This window comes from Sphaerodactylus townsendi, linkage group LG14 (genome assembly GCF_021028975.2).
Source record: "Sphaerodactylus townsendi isolate TG3544 linkage group LG14, MPM_Stown_v2.3, whole genome shotgun sequence".
NCBI lineage: Eukaryota > Metazoa > Chordata > Lepidosauria > Squamata > Sphaerodactylidae > Sphaerodactylus > Sphaerodactylus townsendi.
The window spans coordinates 27,849,100-27,869,067 of record NC_059438.1 but is presented as its reverse complement, the minus strand read 5'-3'; the positions used below and the strand labels follow the sequence as shown (position 1 = coordinate 27,869,067).

The window sequence follows — 19,968 nt, the reverse complement described above, 5'->3', positions numbered from 1 at the left end:
GAGGTGCAGCATAAGGGACTATTCTGGCACCGATGCATGGGGGAAAACACCAACACCCAGAGCAGCAAGATAGTGGGAGCCATCTGGGCACTGGTATCTGGACGAACTCCCCTTGCTGCCAGGGGGCACATGCCGGGGCATGTGGCTCACAGGCTCACTTCACCCCCCTAGGCCTCTTAGGGAGGCCCCCATCCCCACCAAATGGGGAGGGCTGGCATGCAGGCTCCTCCTCCCCTGAATGGATCTGTCCCCATGCGCAACCCGCCAGGCTGTGACAGATGAAATTCAAATAACAACCACCACCACTGTAATAAGAATGTCAACAACAAAAAACTCAGACCTACGGGGAAGGGAGGGCAGGAGAAGCTGTTGGTGCTCAGGCGAGAAGGCATGGGATGACCCGGCCTGCCTATATAAGGCCACAGCCTCACCTCCTCCAGGCATGTTGCTCGCTCGTGCCAGAAGCTGGGCAGCCCAGCCCCACTCTGGGCTGGATGCCGGCGCTGAGCCTGCCCCTCTCCCTGCCCCACCCATGGGCAGCAACGGCAGCCAAGGTAGATCTTAGCCACTCTTTCTGCTCAATCACCTTGCCACTCTTTGTGGTGTAGTCTGGTTTAGGGTGAGGTGATGGACCAAGAAACTATATCCTGGACCTATTTGCGTGGCTAGTTCTCATGGGAATTCCTACTGCAAGGTGAAAATGAAAATATTGTTGGGATTGGAAAGCTGTACTCTGTGAAGACACACACTTGAACTTTCCCTATTCATAATGGGAATCCCTATTTTCTGATCCCTGTTCTGTGTAAGCCACCCCTGTTTTTGTGTCTTGCAAGTGTCTTGCTAAAATGTTGTAAATGCAAGTTGCTGGTGCTGTCGTCGTTGAGCTCTAGCCACAGAATCTTTAGCAGCTATAATTCCAATTGGGAGAGTAGTGAAAAACTCTTGCATCTAGTGCACATCCATATTTTAAATGAGAATTAAGCAGAAGCCCAGCCATATGTTGAAGGGGAACAAAATTTATTCCAGAATAACCTTTTGTGAATCAGAGCTACTTTCAGTGAATGCTGTCTGATGAGCTCATGGAAGCTTTTGCTGGATTTTGTAAATTTTTAAAAACATCCCTGGACTTCTGTTGATGTTGCTGCAACCATGTCCCCTCTGGAAAGATTTGTTATTTATTCACTCACTGGGAGTTTCTCCTAGGAGTTTAAAAACAAAACAAAACTCTTTTTCTTCCCAGATTAGTGTTCTTAGGAGACGTAGGGAGTACATTCAACAACTAGGTTTAATCCATGTTGGCCTCAGAGTAGTCCATTGATGAGGCTGAAGGACGGCCATGTTGGGTGGAGCATTCTGCTGCTTTAGGCAGACTCAACACTGGCTGAATTTTGCTGCCATGGGATCTGTGCATGGCAGTCTCTCTCTCTCTCTCTCTCTCTCTCTCTCTCTCTCTCACACACACACACACACACACACACACACACACACACACACACACACACACACACACACACACACACACACACTGTCATGACCTCACAAGAGGTGTGCCTTCTTTTCCTGGCAGCTCAACGACTGCTTTCGTGGTGTTGTATTTGACGGGCTGGAGACTTCGTTTGCTCGCAACATTCCAACAGCACTCCTCTGCCTACTCAAAGCAATTAATAATCGGCGCCACATATATTTTGTGAACCTGTTCCAGGACTTTGCAGCCATGAAAGCCAGAGAAAAAGCCAAGCAAGAGCAGGAAGGTAAGGATTGTCTGGTGAGGCCGGCCCAAGCACACCCCAGCTGTTCTTCTTTGGCCTTCATAGTCACTGTGAACAGAAACAGGTCACATCTTTATGGGGTTTGAGTCTTAAATACAGCCAGGTTTTACCAGCATCTCCCCAGGTTTGCCTATCCCAGCCTTACCTTTGCAAGAATAATAATAGAGACTAAGTGGCATCTTAGATGTGGCCCAAGTATTACTTTCTTCTGTTCTTCTCTTGACTTTCTGGAAAGAACGGGAGCAGCAGGAAGCCACTGCACGGGAGAAGGCTCGTCTTCAGGAGATGGATGAAGAGGAATATGATGCCCTCACCGAGGAGCAGAAAATCCTGTTTGACAGTGAACTGTTGCAGGCACTGCGGGAGCGGAAAAAGAGGTCAGTATGTTACATGCCCAGAAGGTTCTAGTTTTGGACAGTGCTTTTGCAGTTGTCCTTAGAAATGGAAGTGACTCTTTGGTAACTCCCGCGGTACCACCCCTGCCCACCATCTGACACTTGTCCAGAATGCGAAGCATCTGCCCCTTGAGTATGTTGATCATATAAACTGAATTGATATCAGAGGCATAGCTCCAAGGGGGAGAGGGGGGCACGATGCACCGAGCACACACCCCTGTGGGCGGGGGCGGGATGGACTGGAGGACACATTAGTGCACCGGGCACTTTCTTTCCTTATTGCTACGCCTCTGATGGATATGCCTTACACATGGTGGTGCGGCTGTTGATTAATCAGTGCATAAAACTAAAAAGCTAAATGCCAACCTAATTTAATATTTTATTTCTATATTTATTTCTATATTGATATTCTGCCTTTCTCCCCAGTGGAGACTCAAAGTGGCTTACAACATCATCCTCCCCTCCCCTGTTTTATCTTCACATCAACAACACTGGGAGGTAGAAGGTTAGGTTGAGAGACTGTGACTGGCCCATGGTCACCCAGTGAGCTTCCATGGCAGAGTGGGGGTTCAAATCTTGCTCTCCCAGATTTTGTCCAAAAATGTAACCACTACACCAGGGGTCTGCAACCTATGTTCATGGACTACAATTCCCATTAGCCTTGCCACTTGGCCATGCTGGCAGGGGCTGATGGGAATTGTAGTCTATGAATATCTGGAGAGCCGTAGGTTGCAGACCACAGCATTACACCATGCTGGCTCTCATTTAACCAGTCCTGGAATCAAAACTCCACAACTAGGGGATCTAGTGGCTAGATTTGGTTGATTTCCCCCATTTCTGAAGGCCCATTTCAGAGGCCAGGTGACATTACCAGCCTCTTAATCAGATCCAAAAAAGGGATGAAATAACTGGGCCCTCTCTGAGGTGTTTAGGCACCTGATGGGTATTACCTAATGTGTAAAGAAATCTTGAGGTCTGCCTGCATTCCTCTTGGCTGAATATGGCTCCTTTTCTTTTCTTCTTTCTCATGCTACTGGTTTAGGGGAAGAGAGGAAGAATGGCCAAGAAGGGAACATGGTGTTAGAAGGCCTTACATATGCTTACATATGGACATTGTATCCAGGATCACTGGGAGTCATGGGGACTGTCGTTCTTCTGACTCCCCACTGCCTGGGATGCACTGTTATCTCTGAGGCATCTGAAAAAAAACACATTTTTTCAGCCAAATGAAGCCCTCTTCTCCACAGATTCCCCCAGTTCCTTCAGCAAAAAGCGTGAAAGTGGCTCATTCCGCACATGCAGAATAATGCACTTTCAAACTGCTTTCAGTGCTCTTTGAAGCTGTGCGGAATGGCAAAATCCACTTGCAAACAGTTGTGAAAGTGGTTTGAAAATGCATTATTTTGTGTGTGCGGAAGGGGCCAGTGAAAAGTAACAGAGTAGGATCTTATGCAGGTTAAACGTGTTAGGCAAGCCACTCCAGCTCTATTAGATGAACAGTGGAGCCCAGCCAATTCCATATTTTTTGCAAGATGGAAAATTAGTACATTTCCAGGTGCCCTATGGCCAGAAGGATAATTAACTGAGGGTTGTTTCCATGTTTCCATTGAAGGGAAATGGAGAAACTGGCTCGGGAATTGGAGGAAAAGAAACACCAGCAGGAGCTGGAGCGTTTGCGTGAAGAAGAGGAGATGAAGAAGAAAAGCAAGCGGTACAAGAGGGATTTGGCAAAGGAGAAAGAAGAAAAGAAGGGCCAGGCAGCAGCCAAACAAGTAAGCCAGTGACTAGTGAGGGTCCTGAGATTGGCCATCATGGGGTGCAAACCAGCCACGATAACATGTTTAAAGTGGTTTCCATTATCAGGATCAGATCAGTTCAAATCACTTCTGTAAAAGATCAGTTTGTGGAAAAGTGCCCCATACATCTTGGAATTAACATTCCCAGTCAAACATCAGACATTTCGCAGATTTGGGGTGCTGACTTTTCTAAAGAGGGGAAAGTGGCAGTGGGAATGTTGGGCATTTTTGGTTAATGTAGCAGAGTTTGCCCAATCATGAAAACATGATAATGAGTGCAATAAAATCATTCCTCCCAAGAGGTAAATTGCAGAAAGGTAAATCTTACATTTATTCAAGTAGATTATGTTCACATTCTTGTCACAGCTGAAAGAAAGATAAAAACTTTAATCTAAAGAATACATTTCCCTATACAAGTGGCCAGCTAATCTGGCATCATATAAGTGCAAGTATGAAATATTTCTTCTGCAGGAGAGACCTGTAGAAGCACCTGACTCTATTCAGGTGCAAGTGCAAAGTGTGACAAAGAACAGTGGCTAAGAGAGGAGGAGGAGGGGTCAGAGGGCAGCTCCCAGGTACAAACAGAGGAACATCTCACCAAGAAATAAATTTAGCACCCCTGTCCCCAAAGTCCAGGCATGCTGAGACGCCCTCACTCCAACAGGTAAAACATTAACTTTTAAGGGTTCTGCTTCTCACAAGCTTTGGAAAATCATATACACCTTACCACAGAAAAGGCGGTGACTGTGTGCTGACCCCTGAGTTGCTGTTTGGAAGAACAGCCATAATCAAAAGAGACGGGGCTTCTGTTCAGTTTCTGCAATGCGAAATGTGTCAGGCTGCCCTTGAAGGCTAGAAATGTGTGAGATGATGCCCTCCCTTGCAGATTTGGCATAGGATAGTGAAAACATTAGTATCTGTCACTGCATCAGTTGCCCTTTCTTGTTAGTTTCCTGGCTAGTTCAAGACACTTGTGATTGCTTTTATTATTTTTGCACAACATTGACCTCCATGTGCTTTGCAGAGCAACATCTGCTTTATGAACAGACACCATATCCTGCTCCAGTTTGTGTCTATCTAGGAAGTGAAATTCTACACCAGGGGTCTGCAACATGCGGCTCTCCAGTTGTTCATGGACTACAGTTACCATCAGCCTCAGCCAGCATGGCCAATTGGCCATGCTGGCAGGGGCTGATGGGCGCTGTAGTCCATGAACATCTGGAGAGCCGTAGTTTGCAGACCCCTGTTCTACACAATGCTGTCTTGAGTTTAAAAGTTTTATTGTAGCACTGAATTCTACTCAGTCCAGAGGTTGACTGAAAATGAAACTCGGTTCCAGCAGGGGTGAAGCGATTTCTGGACCAGGCTCAGAACCTGCCCTGTTGCAGCAGATTTCATGTTTCCAGCAGGAAATCGCCTCAGAGGGAATTAGGTTGTTCATTTGAATATTTTACCCTATTTTCTTTCACATTGGAGACTCAAAGCAGCTTAGGAATGCAAGATGCATTAAAAATGGAATTTAAACAAATATACAAGTCAACAGGCACAAAATACAATCTTAAAGCAAGGTACAACGACATTCTAGATTGGTGCTGGTTTTGCAGGGCTGCAGGCAGTGAGCTGCAGGCTAGGGGTTTATGTCTCTTGCTGAATTCACATACCTGGCAAAAGGGGAGTGACAGATGCTCATGTCAGACTAGAGGTCTTATTGAGCTGGTGCAAGTGTTTCAAGTTCCCGAGAGTTGTGCTAGCCCGCCCAGCCCCTGGCTGCAATTCAGTGAAACCGTTGCGCTTTGATTTTGAGTGATGGATGGTGTGGTCATTTGAGCAGTCCAAAATGTTGCTGAAGATCCCTGGCTGCTTTGTTGCATTCTCTCATTCCACCTTGGGTCTTGTCATTCCAGACCGCCCCTTTTCCCTCTTTAAAATCAGACCAAAAGCTGAATGAAGGAGTTGAACGGAAAGCATCTGCTAAGGAACGCCTCGATGCAAATGCCAATGACAAGGAAGAGAAGAAAAAGAAGAGCAAGCCCGCACAGAATGGACAGCAAGTGGGGGCACCCCCTGGGGCCCAGGAGGAGGAAGAAACTGAGAAGGAAATGAGTGAAAGTGAGAAGAATCTGGCTGAGCGGTTCAGGCACTTCGAGGCCTCACAGAAAGACATTGTTCAGATCCTTTTGTTCTGGGATCGGGTTCAGGGCATCCAGCTGCCACCCCCAGGCTCTGAGGAAAAACAGGAGGAAGCAGAGGACCAGCGGCAGGCACCATCAGGCCGCAAGGGCCGCAAGGACCGGGAACGAGAGCGGCAGGAAAGGCTGGAGAAGGAGCGAGCCGAGAAAGAGAGGCTGGAAAAAGAGAAGGCTGAGAAGGAGCGTCTAGAGAAGCTGAGGGCCATGGAGGACAACAGGATTGCAGGGCAGGAGGGAGAAGGGGAAGTAGACAGTGTTGGAGTCCCATGCATAGAAATCCAGGTGCTCAGTTCTGAGGATTCTGTCAGCCAGAGGATCCAAGAGAGCGGCAAGCTTCCAAGCGTACACCAGGTGGGGACCATTTATGGATTGGGCTGGGCTCTACTCACCAGAAGCCAAGGGGGATTGTTTTAGTGGGGAGGTCAATCTCTTTAGTCAGAATGAATATAGAAACTGAGTGGGGAGTTAAGTATACCTGACAGAGACTTGAAATTTAGGAAATTAGGCTGTTTGTTTCACCATGTATTCATAACCCACCAAAGAGCAAGAACTTACCCATTCTATGGGGGCAAATGAATAATTGTCTAGAGCAGCAAAATCCAATCCTTTTATTTCATTGACTCAGTCATAGCAAACAACAAATTCAGTATCATAAAATCACAACACAGAAACAAACCAAGTTGAATTGTCAGCTATAGTATAAAACTCACATGCGTAACAGATTAATTTCATGAGGACGCAGGAGTTATTTCACATAGCAGAAGAAATGTCCTGCCCATACTGGTCATCATGGAACTTACTCCTCCTGTTTGCTCAGGATCTCCCATAAGAAGAACAGACTATTCCAAATGTCCTGCAGTTCTTTGATTATGACTGCAGCATCTCAGTGAAGCATTAATGTGACTTTCTCTCTTTCCCTAGATCTTGAATAGCTTAGGACTGGGTCCTTCAGGGCCTCCCACCCCCCGTGCTGCCTTCTTCTCGATGGTACCGTACCCAGAGAAACGAATACTGCCTGCTCCAGGGGAGGCAATCAAGCACTTCACCTTCATTATACCAGAAGATGCAAGTGTCACCGAAGATGATAAGAAGGATGCTGAATTCACTGCAGAGATCATGAACAGTCTCCCAGCAGTGAAGGTGATGGACCTTCTTCCTTTGAAGTAGACACACCATAGATAAAAGAATAGGGATCAATGGATGCCAGTAAAATTGCACAATAACAAAGACTGATGGATTCCATTATCACAGAGGCTGTAGATTCTGTTCCACGTAATATTGCCATAGTTATACACAGAGCCAATCAAGGCTAATGTTCATTGACCACTCGCTCAAGGGATGTCTGTGTTTGGCTGTGATGTGGTGCAAGAGATACACTTGCTTTCTTAGTTTATTTTGTACTTTAAGAGACTGAAAGTACATGAGGTTCCCTGAGTCAAATGAGCGGTTCATCCAGTCCAGCATCATGTTTCATCCAGTGGCCAGCCCGCTTCCCTGGAAGCAGGGCATAGAGACCAAAGCCTTCCTCCTTTTCACATTGGTAGTCTGGGGTTTCTTGCCTATGTAAGAACATAAGAACGTAAGAAAGAGCCTGCTGGATCAGATCAGAGTCCATCTAGTCCAGCACTCTGCTACTCACAGTGGCCCACCAGGTACCTTTGGGAGCTCACATGCAGGATGTGAAAGCAATGGCCTTCTGCTCCTGCTGCTCCTGAGCATCTGGTCTGCTAAGGCATTTGCAATCTCAGATCAAGGAGGATCAAGATTGGTAGCCATAGATTGACTTCTCTCCCATAAATCTGTCCAAGCCCCTTTGAAAGCTATCCAGGTTAGTGGCCGTCACCACCTCCTGTGGCAGCATATTCCAAACACCAACCAAGCGTTGCGTGAAGAAACGTTTCCCTTTATTAGTCCCAATTCTTCCCTCCAGCATTTTCAATGTATGCCCCTTGTTCTAGAATTGTGAGAAAGAGAGGAAAATTTCTCTCTGTCAACATTTTCTACCCCATGCATAATTTTATAGACCTATGTAGGTAGAGGCTCCTTTCAGTCACCATGACTAGTAGCAATTGGTGGACCTATCCTTTATGAATCTGTCTAAAGTTTCCCCTTCAGTCATGTTTGACCCTGGGGTACCACTGCAAGCAGTGATTTCATAGGCAAGTCATTTTTGTGGGGTAGTTTTCCATTGCTTTCCCCGGCTATTCTTTACCCGCTAGCTATGTGCTAGGTACTTGTCCGGGCGTGAGCTCCAGTGCGGTGCCCGGACTTGTTTCGAAGCCGTAGAAGGCCATGGCCGCACACGCTCCTGAAGAAGGGACGGGGTGCGGCCTTGTCAATCTGCCGCCTCCCTGCCCCAACAGGACGCCGCCGCCCCGACATGGCGACTCACCGGCACAAGAACCGGACGTCATGTCGATATATCGACCAGTCAATCCTTTGACCTGGGAATCAGCCGGTCTGACGGCACAAACACGGCATGTCGAGGGATTGCAGGGGCGGGGCTCTGAGCCCAGCCAGGCTCACCCAGCCTCAGCTGAGCATGATCGGAAGGGACAGCAGCTGGGACAGGGCAGGGAGATGAGAGTGGGAAAGGGATGCAAGGGGGTGGGAAAGGAAGCTCTGGGGTGTTGGCTGAGGGAAGATGGTGGAAGGGAGAGCTGTGAGGAGCCAGGGAAAGAAGTCGGTTCAGCCCAGCAGGGCAGGGAGAGAGAGGGTCCTGGAGACCAGCTGTGCAGGAGAACAAGCTGGGGGACCTGTGTTGAGCCCCATCCCTGTGAGGGTACAACAGGGAAGGGAGAGTGGTGGGAAGCCTGGTAGGCGGACCAACCCTTGCTCAATGAAGTAACAGAGCAAGGGGAAGGGTGCAGGAGGGTGTCAGGGCACGCCTGAAGCTGAGGCGCCCTGTGGGCGAGACTATTTAAAACATCAACTGGGGAGGACAGCCCCCAGGTAAAGGGAGGTGGGACATCACACTCGCCCCAGGGGGACGGGCAGTCAGGGGAGGTGCCGCAGTACTCATTTGCCGACCAAGGAATGGATGGATGGCTGAGTTGACCATGAGCCAGCTGCCAGGATATCTGACCCACAGGGAGCTCAGACTCCTGACCGTGTGAGTGGCAGTGCAAGCACTTAACCACTAGGCCACATGGCTCCTTGAACCTGTCTCCTTTTAAAGCCAGTCAGGCAGAACGAAAACTGAAGGTAGTTGATGTGCTGTTTTTATAACTGCAGAACATCTGGTTTTGGTAGACAATCTGTGCCTTATACTAGTGCATGGGCACCTAGGTATAGGGGTATTTCTGGCTATGATCTTGAGGCAGTAATCATACATCTACACATGCACACACACACGCACATACACTGCTCGATTCCATTTGTGTATGAGTGCTTTTGCTAGTTCCGTCCTCTGGATTTCTTCCCAAGTTTCTTATCTGTCTGGATTTCAGGAGGAACAGATCACCCCAACTCGAGGCAGGTCCAAGAAGGAAAAGCCCGAGTCAACCCGTGAGCCGTCGAAGGATAAAAAGGGCCCAGTTCGTAGCAGGAAGGGCGCTCATCCCAGCCCTGGCTCGTTGACACCTCTGTCGGAGATAGATCAAACTGCCCTGTCTGCAGAGCCGTCCACTGAGAAGCTTATCAAGTGAGATAACAGGCCCTGGAGCACTTGCTTTAGTTGCAGAAGGAGAGTCTTGCAGTGCACCTAGAAGCAGAGGTGGACCACCGACTAGGCAGGCCTAAGCAATTTACTGGGGCACCAGAGGGCAGGGGGGGTGCCAGAGACACTTGTGACACCCTCAGGCCCAACTCCATTGTTCAGGTTACCAGGCTGGCCAGGTGGCTAGGTAGCATGTGCCCCAGCCAGCTGGCTTAGAGATGCCAACAGCCCTAGGGCCAGCCCTGTCTAGAAGCAATCGGAAAACACTTGCACATGTGTGGCTGGTCAGACATGAAATTCTCCTTGAAATAAAGTCTGTTCTGAACCAGGCATGTGTTACAAGAATCTTCTCTAACCCGTATGAAGTGGCAGCTCAGATTGCTGCTTTGTTGGAGCGATGTATCCAAATGTAATTGAAATTTAGATACGCAAACACATGCACATCCAGAATGTTTTGAAACTAATTCTCTGTGCTTCTCATTCCACAGGCTGACCTCCTTTCGTTGGATTGTCCCTGCCAATGGGGAAGTTTTGATGCGCATCCATTTCTCCTCCACAAAAACAGGACTGTTTGATCAAGTCTTCAACTTTGAGATCCAGGGAACACGGAGACAGTACCAGGTTTACTGCAGGGGGATCTGCACATATCCGACCATTTCCCAAGACCCCAAGTAAGTGTGAGAAGGGACAGTGCACAGTCTACTGGGACAGGATTCATAAGCCAGTCTAAGGACTTGTATCACATTTTCTTCATAAGTAGACTGAGGGTCACGGCTTAGGGTCAGCGGCTCAGGCAGCCCAAGGGGTTCCCCACATCCAGTATGAAGACAAAGAATAAAATATGGCCTTGGCCAGATGAATATCATACCATTTTCTTATACCTTCAGCGTGTATATGTTAACAATTAGTGTACTCTTCCATAACTGTTTCTGCCATTAATTTGAAAAGTATCACTGTTTTCAGAATTAAATCTATGGCCCTTTCCCCACTTACCTTAAGCCCTGCACTACTCTCCTCAAGTAGCGCAGGCTCCCAGGGCACTCCCCACTACAGGAGCGGTGCCAACGCAGCCGCCCCGACGCTGCCGCTCTCACGCCCCCTCAGCGCGCGGTATCCCTTGCGCTCCTCAAAACGGCGCCTTTTGATGACCCTGCGCAGAGCGCGGGGTCGTGGGGACACCCGGGCACGTGCCAGAGATGCTGCGTGCTGAGAGTAGCACGCAGCAAAGTGCAGCAAAGGTAAGTGGGGAAATGCCCTATAACTATGGATCACAAAAAAACCCCATAATTGTAGAGGTGTAATATGTGTCTTGGTTGGGCAGATGTATTCAGGGTAAAATATTGGGATTCCCCCCCCCCCATAATTCATAATTTCTAAGACCTGTGTATATTATAGTTCAGACCAGAAGCATTCATTCATCTTCTTCACACATGGGGGGCACATGGATTTACTTCACACATGAAAGTGCACATGGATTTACTATAGAGCCCTTGTTTTGTTGAACTCTGCCTGTTGTTTCTCTCCTAATGCTTCTGTGTTTCTCCAATCCAGGATAGTGTTCCCTCACCATAAGAAGAGTGCCAGACCTGATGAGATTTTCTTCAATAAGTACATAACGAGCTTGGGTGTGTTTCATTTTGGCCCCTTGCTCTGCGGGAAGTCAAGAGATAAGTAAGTGCCTGGAATACAGCCTCCTTATTCCACAAAAAAAGAGCTAAATAAACATAGAACAAACTACATCTCTGGGCCTTTCCCCACTTTTCCCTCTACCACTGTCGCTGCGTGCTACTCACTGCGCGCGTCATTTCTGGCGCGCACCCTTGCTTCCCCAAGACCCCGCGCGTCAAAAGGTACCGTTTTCTCCAGCGCCAGGAATGACGCGCGCTGAGGGGGCGCGACAGCGGCAGCGTCGAGGCGGCTGCATTGTCGCCGCCCCTGTAGTGGGGAGTGCCCCAGGACCCCGCGCTACTTGGCCCGAGTAGCGCGCAGCAGAAGGTAAGTGGGGAAAGGCCTTTAGGGAACTCCCACTATAGAAGAGTCACAAAGTTTACATGGCATTATATCATTTTAAGGTTCGTAGGCCTGCCTGACCTCATTCATAGATTATCAGAATTGGATGTATAGTTCTACATGAACTAGAAACCTGAAATGCACTGTTGGGCTATGTTGAGGAGCAAAATTGTTTGGATTGGGAAGATGGTCTTTTAGAGAGTCTAAACTGCAAGACTCACGAAATCTGCTTTGTATTCTCCACAGCCCTGATTAGCAAAAACTTTGGATGCCTTTCTCTCCCTGTGGTTAGGAGTTCATTGTTGTTTGGGTTAGTTCCCACCTCTCTAGACTGATAGATAAGGCACGACAGCTTTGCTCCAAAGGAGGGAGTGTCCCCTAGAATTCCCAGTTGTCTCTCCGCTTAGGTTTACGGAGACAGGCTTTATGCCCTAAGCTCGACAAAATAAATTTTTTAAAATGGTATTAAAGGCAGTTCCAAAATAAAAAAGTGAACAAGGAGAACAGCATAACCTGTTCATACCAACCACAGTAGGAGCCACCATAGCAACTGCCTGCCTTCCCTTCTTCATCCAGGGGCCTTTCCCCACTTACCTTAAGCCCCGCGCTACTTGAGGAGAGTAGCGCAGGGTCCCCCGGCACTCCCCACGAGAGGGGCGGCGACAGCGCAGCCTCCCCGACGCTGCTGCTGTCGGGCCCCTCAGCGCGAGGCATCCCTGGCGCTCTTGCAAAGGGGACGTTTTCATGACCCCGCTCTGCAATCAGTTGGTCACTTCTTGAACTCCCAAATAACAATCTGCTCCAAACCATAAGAAGAGAAAAGAAATGCTTTCTGGGGGAACTTATATACTTCTTTATGTACAGAAGTTCATTTGATCCTCCCTGCTGCTCTCTGAAATTCTGAAATTCTGATAGCATCCTTGCTTTTCTTCCTCATCTTTAGGTTTCATAGAGAGAGTTGCTGCTCTGTTGGGAGTGAGTTGTATTTCATTTCAATAAGTCTAATGAACATTTCTGGGTGAAGCATGCAGGCAGGTACACTTTTCCCTTCTTCCTAGCAAACTTCAAAACTTTCCCTTGACTATTCTATGCTTGCCTTCTCGTCCTTACAGGTACAAGGCAAACCGATGCCTGAATCACTTTGAAAACATAACCATCCTCAACGTATCTCCTTTGGACTGTGAAATATCTTTCTTCTTCCAGTATGATGTCAAGGCAATCACTTACCTCTTGGACCCGCCCACCATGACACTGAAGCCCAATGAACAACAGGTAATAGCAGAGGAAGGGGGGGATCGCCAGCCTTATTGTATCTTCCATTTGAAATTAAGCTTTTAGTTGATTTTCATTCAAATGTATTTAAACTAGATTAGATTAGATTTTAACTACTATAACTTTTAAATTGTTTTAATTAGATTGGATTTTTACTGCTATAGTTGTTTTAAGTGTTTTAAGTGTTTCAATCAAATTTCTTTGTTATTTATTACTGCAAGTCGCTCTGAACCCCTGTGGAAGGGCAGTGCACAAATCGAATTAAACAAATACATCTCTTTAAAGTACACTCTAGTTTGAAAGGTTTTCCATCTGAATATCTTTTCTTTTCACTCCTCAGGAACTGACAGTATGGGCCTATCCAACGGGCACCGGCATGTTTGCAGACAACATTGTCTGCTGCATTAAGGAAAATCCAGAGCCTATAACCTTCCGAATCTGCTGCCAAGGAGTTCGCCCAGAGCTCGAGCTAGACCGCAAACAACTCCATTTTGAAAAGCTCCTTTTACACAGGTTGGGTCTTGGTAGAAAGTGCTTTGCTTTTATTGATTATTATTCTTACTGATTTATTTTTTTTAAGAAAAATCTTTCAAAAAAAAAGAAGAAGGGGAAAACTTCAAAATCCAATATACATAAAAGAAAAGAAAAAAAGTAGAGAAAAAATGACAATAGTGGTGGCAGATTTACACATCAGTTTTTACAAAAGACTTCCAAATATCTAAAAATTGTTCATATGCAGTGGTCTGTATTCCATGCATTCAAATATTGATACAGTTCTAAGATCCTCAGCTCATTGATTTATGGGTGTTCTAATTTGAACCTTTTATTTACTTATTTATTTATTTATTTATTTATTTATTTATTTATTTATCTATCTATCTATCTATCTATCTATCTATCTATCTATCTATCTATCTATCTATCTATCAAATTTATAAACCGCCCACCCCCGAAGGGTTCTGGGCGGTGTACACTGGGCCAAACATACAATGGCCAAAACAACATACACCAAATAAAATAGATTAAAACAAGTTAAAACAATATACAAAAATTCATAAAACTAGCAGCATCAATACAATATACATAACAGCAAGATTATAAAAGTGTGTGTAGCTGTAGTTAAGGCATGGCAGGTGTGTGTGTGTGTGTGTGTGTGTGTGTGTGTGTCCATTTTTGTTGACTAGTGATTAGCCTCCAAGGAATGGATAGTTTAAAAGTAAATAAGCATCTTCAAAAATCAGTGAAATTTCTAATACAAAATCAGTATGAGTAATAACTTCTTCCCAGAAAAATCAAATGACTGGAAATATTTAAAGCATATTTAATGAACGAATCCGGTGAGTTACAACGCCAACAGTTAGATACATAACTCAGTCTTTTGCTAAACAGGTGCTGTGGTGTCCATTATATCCTAAACATAATTTTTTTGCTGAATAAATCACAAGACTCATAGAGAGAGCAGGTATGACCTTTAAAGGCATGTCATAGAATCACAGAGTTGGGAGGGGCCAAAGAGGCATGTAGTCCAGTGATAGCAAACCTTTTTAAGACAGAGTGCCCAAATTGCACCCAAACCCCACTTATTTATCGCAAAGTGCCAACCTGGCAATTTAACCTGAATGCTGAGGTTTTAGTTTACAAAAAACTGGTTGGCTCCCTCTTCCTCCACCCCACCCGCTCGAGCAGGGGCCAGCCTGCTCTAGCCTCCAGCAAGTCCTGCATGCACCGCTGTGTGCCTCTGTAGTATCTCTGCCTACTCTGCACCACCAACCCTCGGGCAGCAGCCGCCAGGAGCACAGGCACCAGGCCCGCCAGCCGAGTCCTCCCTGCTCACCGTGGTGCGCACACATCGTGCTGAGTGGCCCAGGCCAGCCTAGATGTGTGTGTGTGGGGGGGGAGGTGATTTTCCACCCCCCACATGATGAACTCTGTGTGTGCATGCCCACAGAGAGGGCTCTGAGTGCCACCTCTGGCACCCGAAAGCAACATTTTAAAAATCTGCACAGCCAATCAGAAATCTTCCTGGGCAAAAGCCCTACTTGACCCCAGCTACTTCCTAAGAACACTTTGTAGCCACCAGAAAAGGTGCAAGCAGTTGTCGTGGCACAGATGAGTACCATGTTGGAAACCCCTGATCTAGTCTTTCATTAATGAAACATGCGGAGAGTCTACATTTAGAGCATAGACATGAATCATAACAGAATCAGAACTTTTCACTACCAATATAATAAAGCAGTCATTTGGATCTGTAATCACTTGCTGAACTGGAAAAGAATCACTATTGTATATCAATATAGTAACACTATTAGATCATATAGATCAGGGGTCTGCAACCTGCAGCTCTCCAGATGTTCATGGACTACAAATGCCATCAGCCCCTGCCAGCATGGCCAATTGCATTTAGTTCCCCATGGCCAAGTATCTGAAACATACCAATCCAACCCTTACACCGCTTTTATGCTATACTTTTATATGAGGTTATTATAAAAATGTAACATCAGTTTTAAGACATTTCAAGTTGACAGTAACTTTTCCCGTTTATTGGAATCCCTCAGGCCCATAACATTCCACAATATTATGTTGAACATATCACTTGAAAATAATATATCCAATCCACAATGCCCAGTTCTCCGGATACTGGACATATAGCTTAAGAACCACTACATTCGAACATTTCGAAGATTAAAAAGCATTTAAGAATTTTCCTTATAATAAGTCTGACCAGTGATCCCTCAAGGTTGGCAGTTGCTATTGGTGGTCTCAAGGAGAAAAGGTTCTTTCTCAGTAACTATTGCCTGAACTTCTTTTAACTGGAGATACCAGGAACTGAACTAAGAAATCTCTGCATATATAAACACCATCCCCAGATGTATTAACATACCAGTAGCCTGCCCTGCATTCAAAAACCAAAGTAATGATTCTACAGCAGGTTGCATGCATCGGTCACGTGGACTTGTGTCTTCAGAAAACAGCTGCTTTGGCTTCTTGTTTCTTCAGGAAGGAAAGCAAGGCACTCTTCTTCAAGAATAACACCCCACTGCCCGTAGCATGGCGGATCAGTGGCCTGGAGAACATTGGCGAGGACTTCAGTGTGTCAGATGATACCGGGATTGTTGAAGCCTTCTCTGAGTACTGTCTGCAGGTGTACTTCAAGGCTTCCAAGGCAGTCAACGTTAAGAAGGCCATTCGCCTAGAGGTGAGAACTCCTCAGCCAATATAGGCTAGATGGCCACTCCTACCCAATGCAGGTTCAAGAAGAATTCTAAGAAAAGGTAGAAAGCTACTTAGGACTTACAAAGAGGTACTGGAGGATTCTGGAATGTTCTTGAAAGATGTTCTTCAGATCAGATATCTAGTGGTAGGAATCTAGCAGTGGTAAGTCCTGTGAATCCCATGAGTATATCTGTGAAACATTTTAACACACTTTAGATGAGGGTGTCAAACATGTGGCCCAGGGGCAGATCTGACCCAGTGAGAGGGCTTATCAGGCCTGTGAGCCAGCTGAGGCAACCCTCCTGACCCCCACTCCCAATCTGACCTGGTGAACCTGATAAACCCTCTCAAGCTGAGGTAGCCACCCTCCCAGTGCCAATCTGGGCTGGGGAGCCTGCTGGGGGCTTGCCAGCCGAGGTAGCCACTCTCTCTCGCTCTCCCTCTCTCGGTCCATCGAGGGCAGTACTGTCTAAGACTGGCAGTGTCTCTCCAGCATCTCAAGTTGAAGTCTTCTACATTGCCTACCACCTGGAGCTTCTGGGGACTGAACCTGGAACTATCAGCATGCCAAGGAGATGCTGTACTACTGAGCCTCAGCCCCCCCTCAATTTCTAACAAATTCAGCTATGGCAGAAAACATTACCTTCAGCTGGATTACAAAGTTTGGTCAACTAAGCAGACCAGTTCTATATTCCTGAGGCCATTCTCCTTCCCCTCGAGTTGTCTGACTGTTGTCTGTATGCTTATTTTCCTTTCTCAACCGCCTCAGAAGCCCCCATTCCCACTCCTCCACCACGATCCTATTTAAATGCTTCAGCAAACCCATTCCACAGAGTCCCACCTCCTTGATTTGCTCATTCTGCCTGCCGTTAGGGCATCTGAAATGTAAGATAAAAGCAGTAACAGTAGCAATGTTCAGAAACAGAACAGATAAAAATAATCCTAGCACTTGGTATAAATAAATGGTATTTTCATAGGTAAGTAGAGATGAGTCACCTGCTACAGGACAGCTATGAACAGCAGTCAGCACATAGACGTTTGTTTGTAGCCATTTATCTGCAGATCAGCAAGAATTAGTGAGTGCAAGAGAAGGAAGTGAGGCGGGGAGGAGAACAGTTGAGAAGAAGAATGCTGGCTGAAGAGAGCTTGGTCACTGGGCAGCCAGATGACACCCAAGAATGAAGTCTGCTTGGTGCTGTTGCAGGTTTCAGATGCAGAAAACATCCTGGGGATTGTCCAGCTCGAAACCATACAGATCATCGCCGAGGCTTATGACGTTGCCTTGGACATCAGCTTCCCCAAAGGTGGGTTAGATGCCTCCACACCAAGAGCATGTTCCTCCTCAAGCTCTGCAATCAGTTGGTCACTTATTGGGAAGACGTCTAGGAGTAGGCACATGCTATGAAACTGCAGGAAGGTTTTCAGCTCGCATACTTGCCCAAAGGGAAAGGCATCACATACCCACTTCTTACAAATTAACTGGTTGCTTTCCAGTAGATTGTCCTTTCAATATGGTCGTGTTCTCTCTGCTTTTGATCCATTTGTTAGTTTGCTTGCTTGTTAGGTGCACTTAGTATAGCAGTGATCTCCAGCATGGAGCCTGGCACTTGCTAGTGTTTTGGAGCACCTGTTTCCTTCATTCCAAAGCATCTTTTCCTCAGAGCAGAGAGTCCGTTTTGACTTGCCCCTGAACGCTTGGTGCAAGAGATGTTTCAGAAGAGCCCAGGAGGTATCACTTCTGTAGCTACAAAGAACATCCATTCAGAAAACTGCTGCCTCCATCATAGATGCGTGGGTGGGAACCACTCAACGCTTTTTGATTGGCTCCACACCCAATGTCAGCCATTTTGGGGCAGCACTCACTACCTGTTCTCAGAAGTACAGCCTTAACAAGATTTGGGATTCGTGTTGAATACATTCTTCCCCATCCTTTGGCTGAGGATGTGAGAAAAAAGTGTGTACTGACTGGAATCCTTTGGTGCATAAATGTGAGTGCAGATATGTGTGGGAGTATGGAGAGGCTGTATGTACAGCCTGAAAACTGGTAAGAGGACTGTCAGTGGGGATTTGGAGAGGTAGGAGGGCTATCATGCCGGCTGTGGCACCACATCACTTCTGGTAAAAAAAAAATTAGGTAGCTCTAAGACCGTAGAGTTTCTGGAGATTCCTAGAGCTGCCCTATGACTCGTCTGTTTCTTTTACCAGACGTGACATGCCAATACAGCTGGCATAACAGGTTTTTTTTTTAATTATTCTCATGCTGCTGCTCAAAGCAATGGCAAGGCAAAGGAAGTGGGAGAGAGGCAATTCTACCACCTTGACTGGGAGCTTGGCTGTTTTAGGTCTAAACACCCAGGATTGGGAGCAGGTGCTAAGTACGTTTTCTGTAGTAGCTCAGACAGACCTTTCCTCCATCTCTTCTCCTGTCATTCTCTTTCCTTAACTGTTTTCTCCCAATAAATGTTCTTCTTCTTGCTTTCAAAATGCCCTTAAAATGGGGAATTTTCTTTTAAAAAGGAATGTAATTATGATCTAAAAGCAAAGGCCCTATCGCATATAACGGAGTTTCAGGGGGAAAGACATGAAGAATTTCTGGGCAGCCCCCGCCCCAATCACCTACACTACTTCAGATGTGCCCTTCAATCGCTTCCAATGTCCTAGAGCAGTGGTGGCGAACCTTTGGCACTCCAGATGTTATGGACTACAATTCCCAACATCCCCTGCCAGCATGGCCAATTGGCCATGCTGGCAGAGGCTGATGGGAATTGTAGTCCATAACATCTGGAGTGCCAAAGGTTCACCACCACTGTCCTAGAGAATACTGAAGCCCATCTGTTGGGTTATGCTTGGCTGCTTCCTCAGCATACCTACAAGTATAGTTACCTCAAGCCAAAGCTTGCATTGCATATACAGAAGACCCTAAAAATGCTGAGGAGAAGTAGAAATGAAATCCGGAGCACCACTTACCCATCTTGAGAGCCAGCATGGTGTAGTGGTTAAGAACAGTGGAGAATCTGGAGAATTTGGTTTGATTCCCCATCCCGCCATATGAAGCCTACTGGGTGACCTTGGGCTAGTTACAGTTCTCTCAGAGCTCTCTCAGTCCCACTTACCTCACAAGCTGCCTGTTGTGAGGATGGGAGCAGGGAAGGTGATGATAAGCCACGGTGAGATTCCTTAAGGTAGAGAAAAGCGGTTTAGAAGCTTAAAAACCTCCTCCTCTTCTGCTGTGTTCCTGGTCCCTACAGGTTCAAATGGTAACTTGGAGTTTGGGTTTGTGCGAGTCTTGGATGAAGCTAAACAGACGGTGACCCTGAAGAACAAAGGGAAATATGAGATTGGTTTCAGGTAAATCCCACTTGTGCTTAGTCATTTGCTTCCTTGCTTTAGCATGAACTGAAGATACTTGTTGCATCCTTTCTTTTAGTGAACAATACAAGGGAGGCAGAACTTAGTAAAACATCAGCCTGTTGGTGGGCACCATGGCTGCTCTCCAAAATGGGAAGAGTTAGTATTTGTGTAAAATGACAGATGCCGAGATGTGGGCTGTTCTGCAAACCCCAGCCTTTGTAGAGGGGAAAGTAGATCACCTCCCTTTAGAAACATCATTTCAAAAGTCAGAGGAGCTGTTATCATTTTTGTTATTTTTTTTAATGTTACTGGTAT

General features: G+C 46.5%; 1 protein-coding gene across 1 annotated transcript in view; it reads left to right on the top strand.

The window, feature by feature from the left end:
- Nucleotides 1-19,968, top strand: part of HYDIN (HYDIN axonemal central pair apparatus protein) — a 187,323-nt gene that overhangs the window by 119,696 nt on the left and 47,659 nt on the right. Inside the window, exons 43-55 of the mRNA XM_048515341.1 lie at nt 1,568-1,751; nt 2,005-2,146; nt 3,777-3,936; nt 5,865-6,500; nt 7,071-7,289; nt 9,599-9,792; nt 10,296-10,478; nt 11,359-11,478; nt 12,930-13,089; nt 13,430-13,602; nt 16,087-16,285; nt 17,507-17,606; nt 19,551-19,650. Of these exons, the coding sequence (XP_048371298.1) occupies nt 1,568-1,751; nt 2,005-2,146; nt 3,777-3,936; nt 5,865-6,500; nt 7,071-7,289; nt 9,599-9,792; nt 10,296-10,478; nt 11,359-11,478; nt 12,930-13,089; nt 13,430-13,602; nt 16,087-16,285; nt 17,507-17,606; nt 19,551-19,650 (2,570 nt within the window). The remainder of the gene's footprint in view (nt 1-1,567; nt 1,752-2,004; nt 2,147-3,776; nt 3,937-5,864; nt 6,501-7,070; nt 7,290-9,598; nt 9,793-10,295; nt 10,479-11,358; nt 11,479-12,929; nt 13,090-13,429; nt 13,603-16,086; nt 16,286-17,506; nt 17,607-19,550; nt 19,651-19,968) is intronic.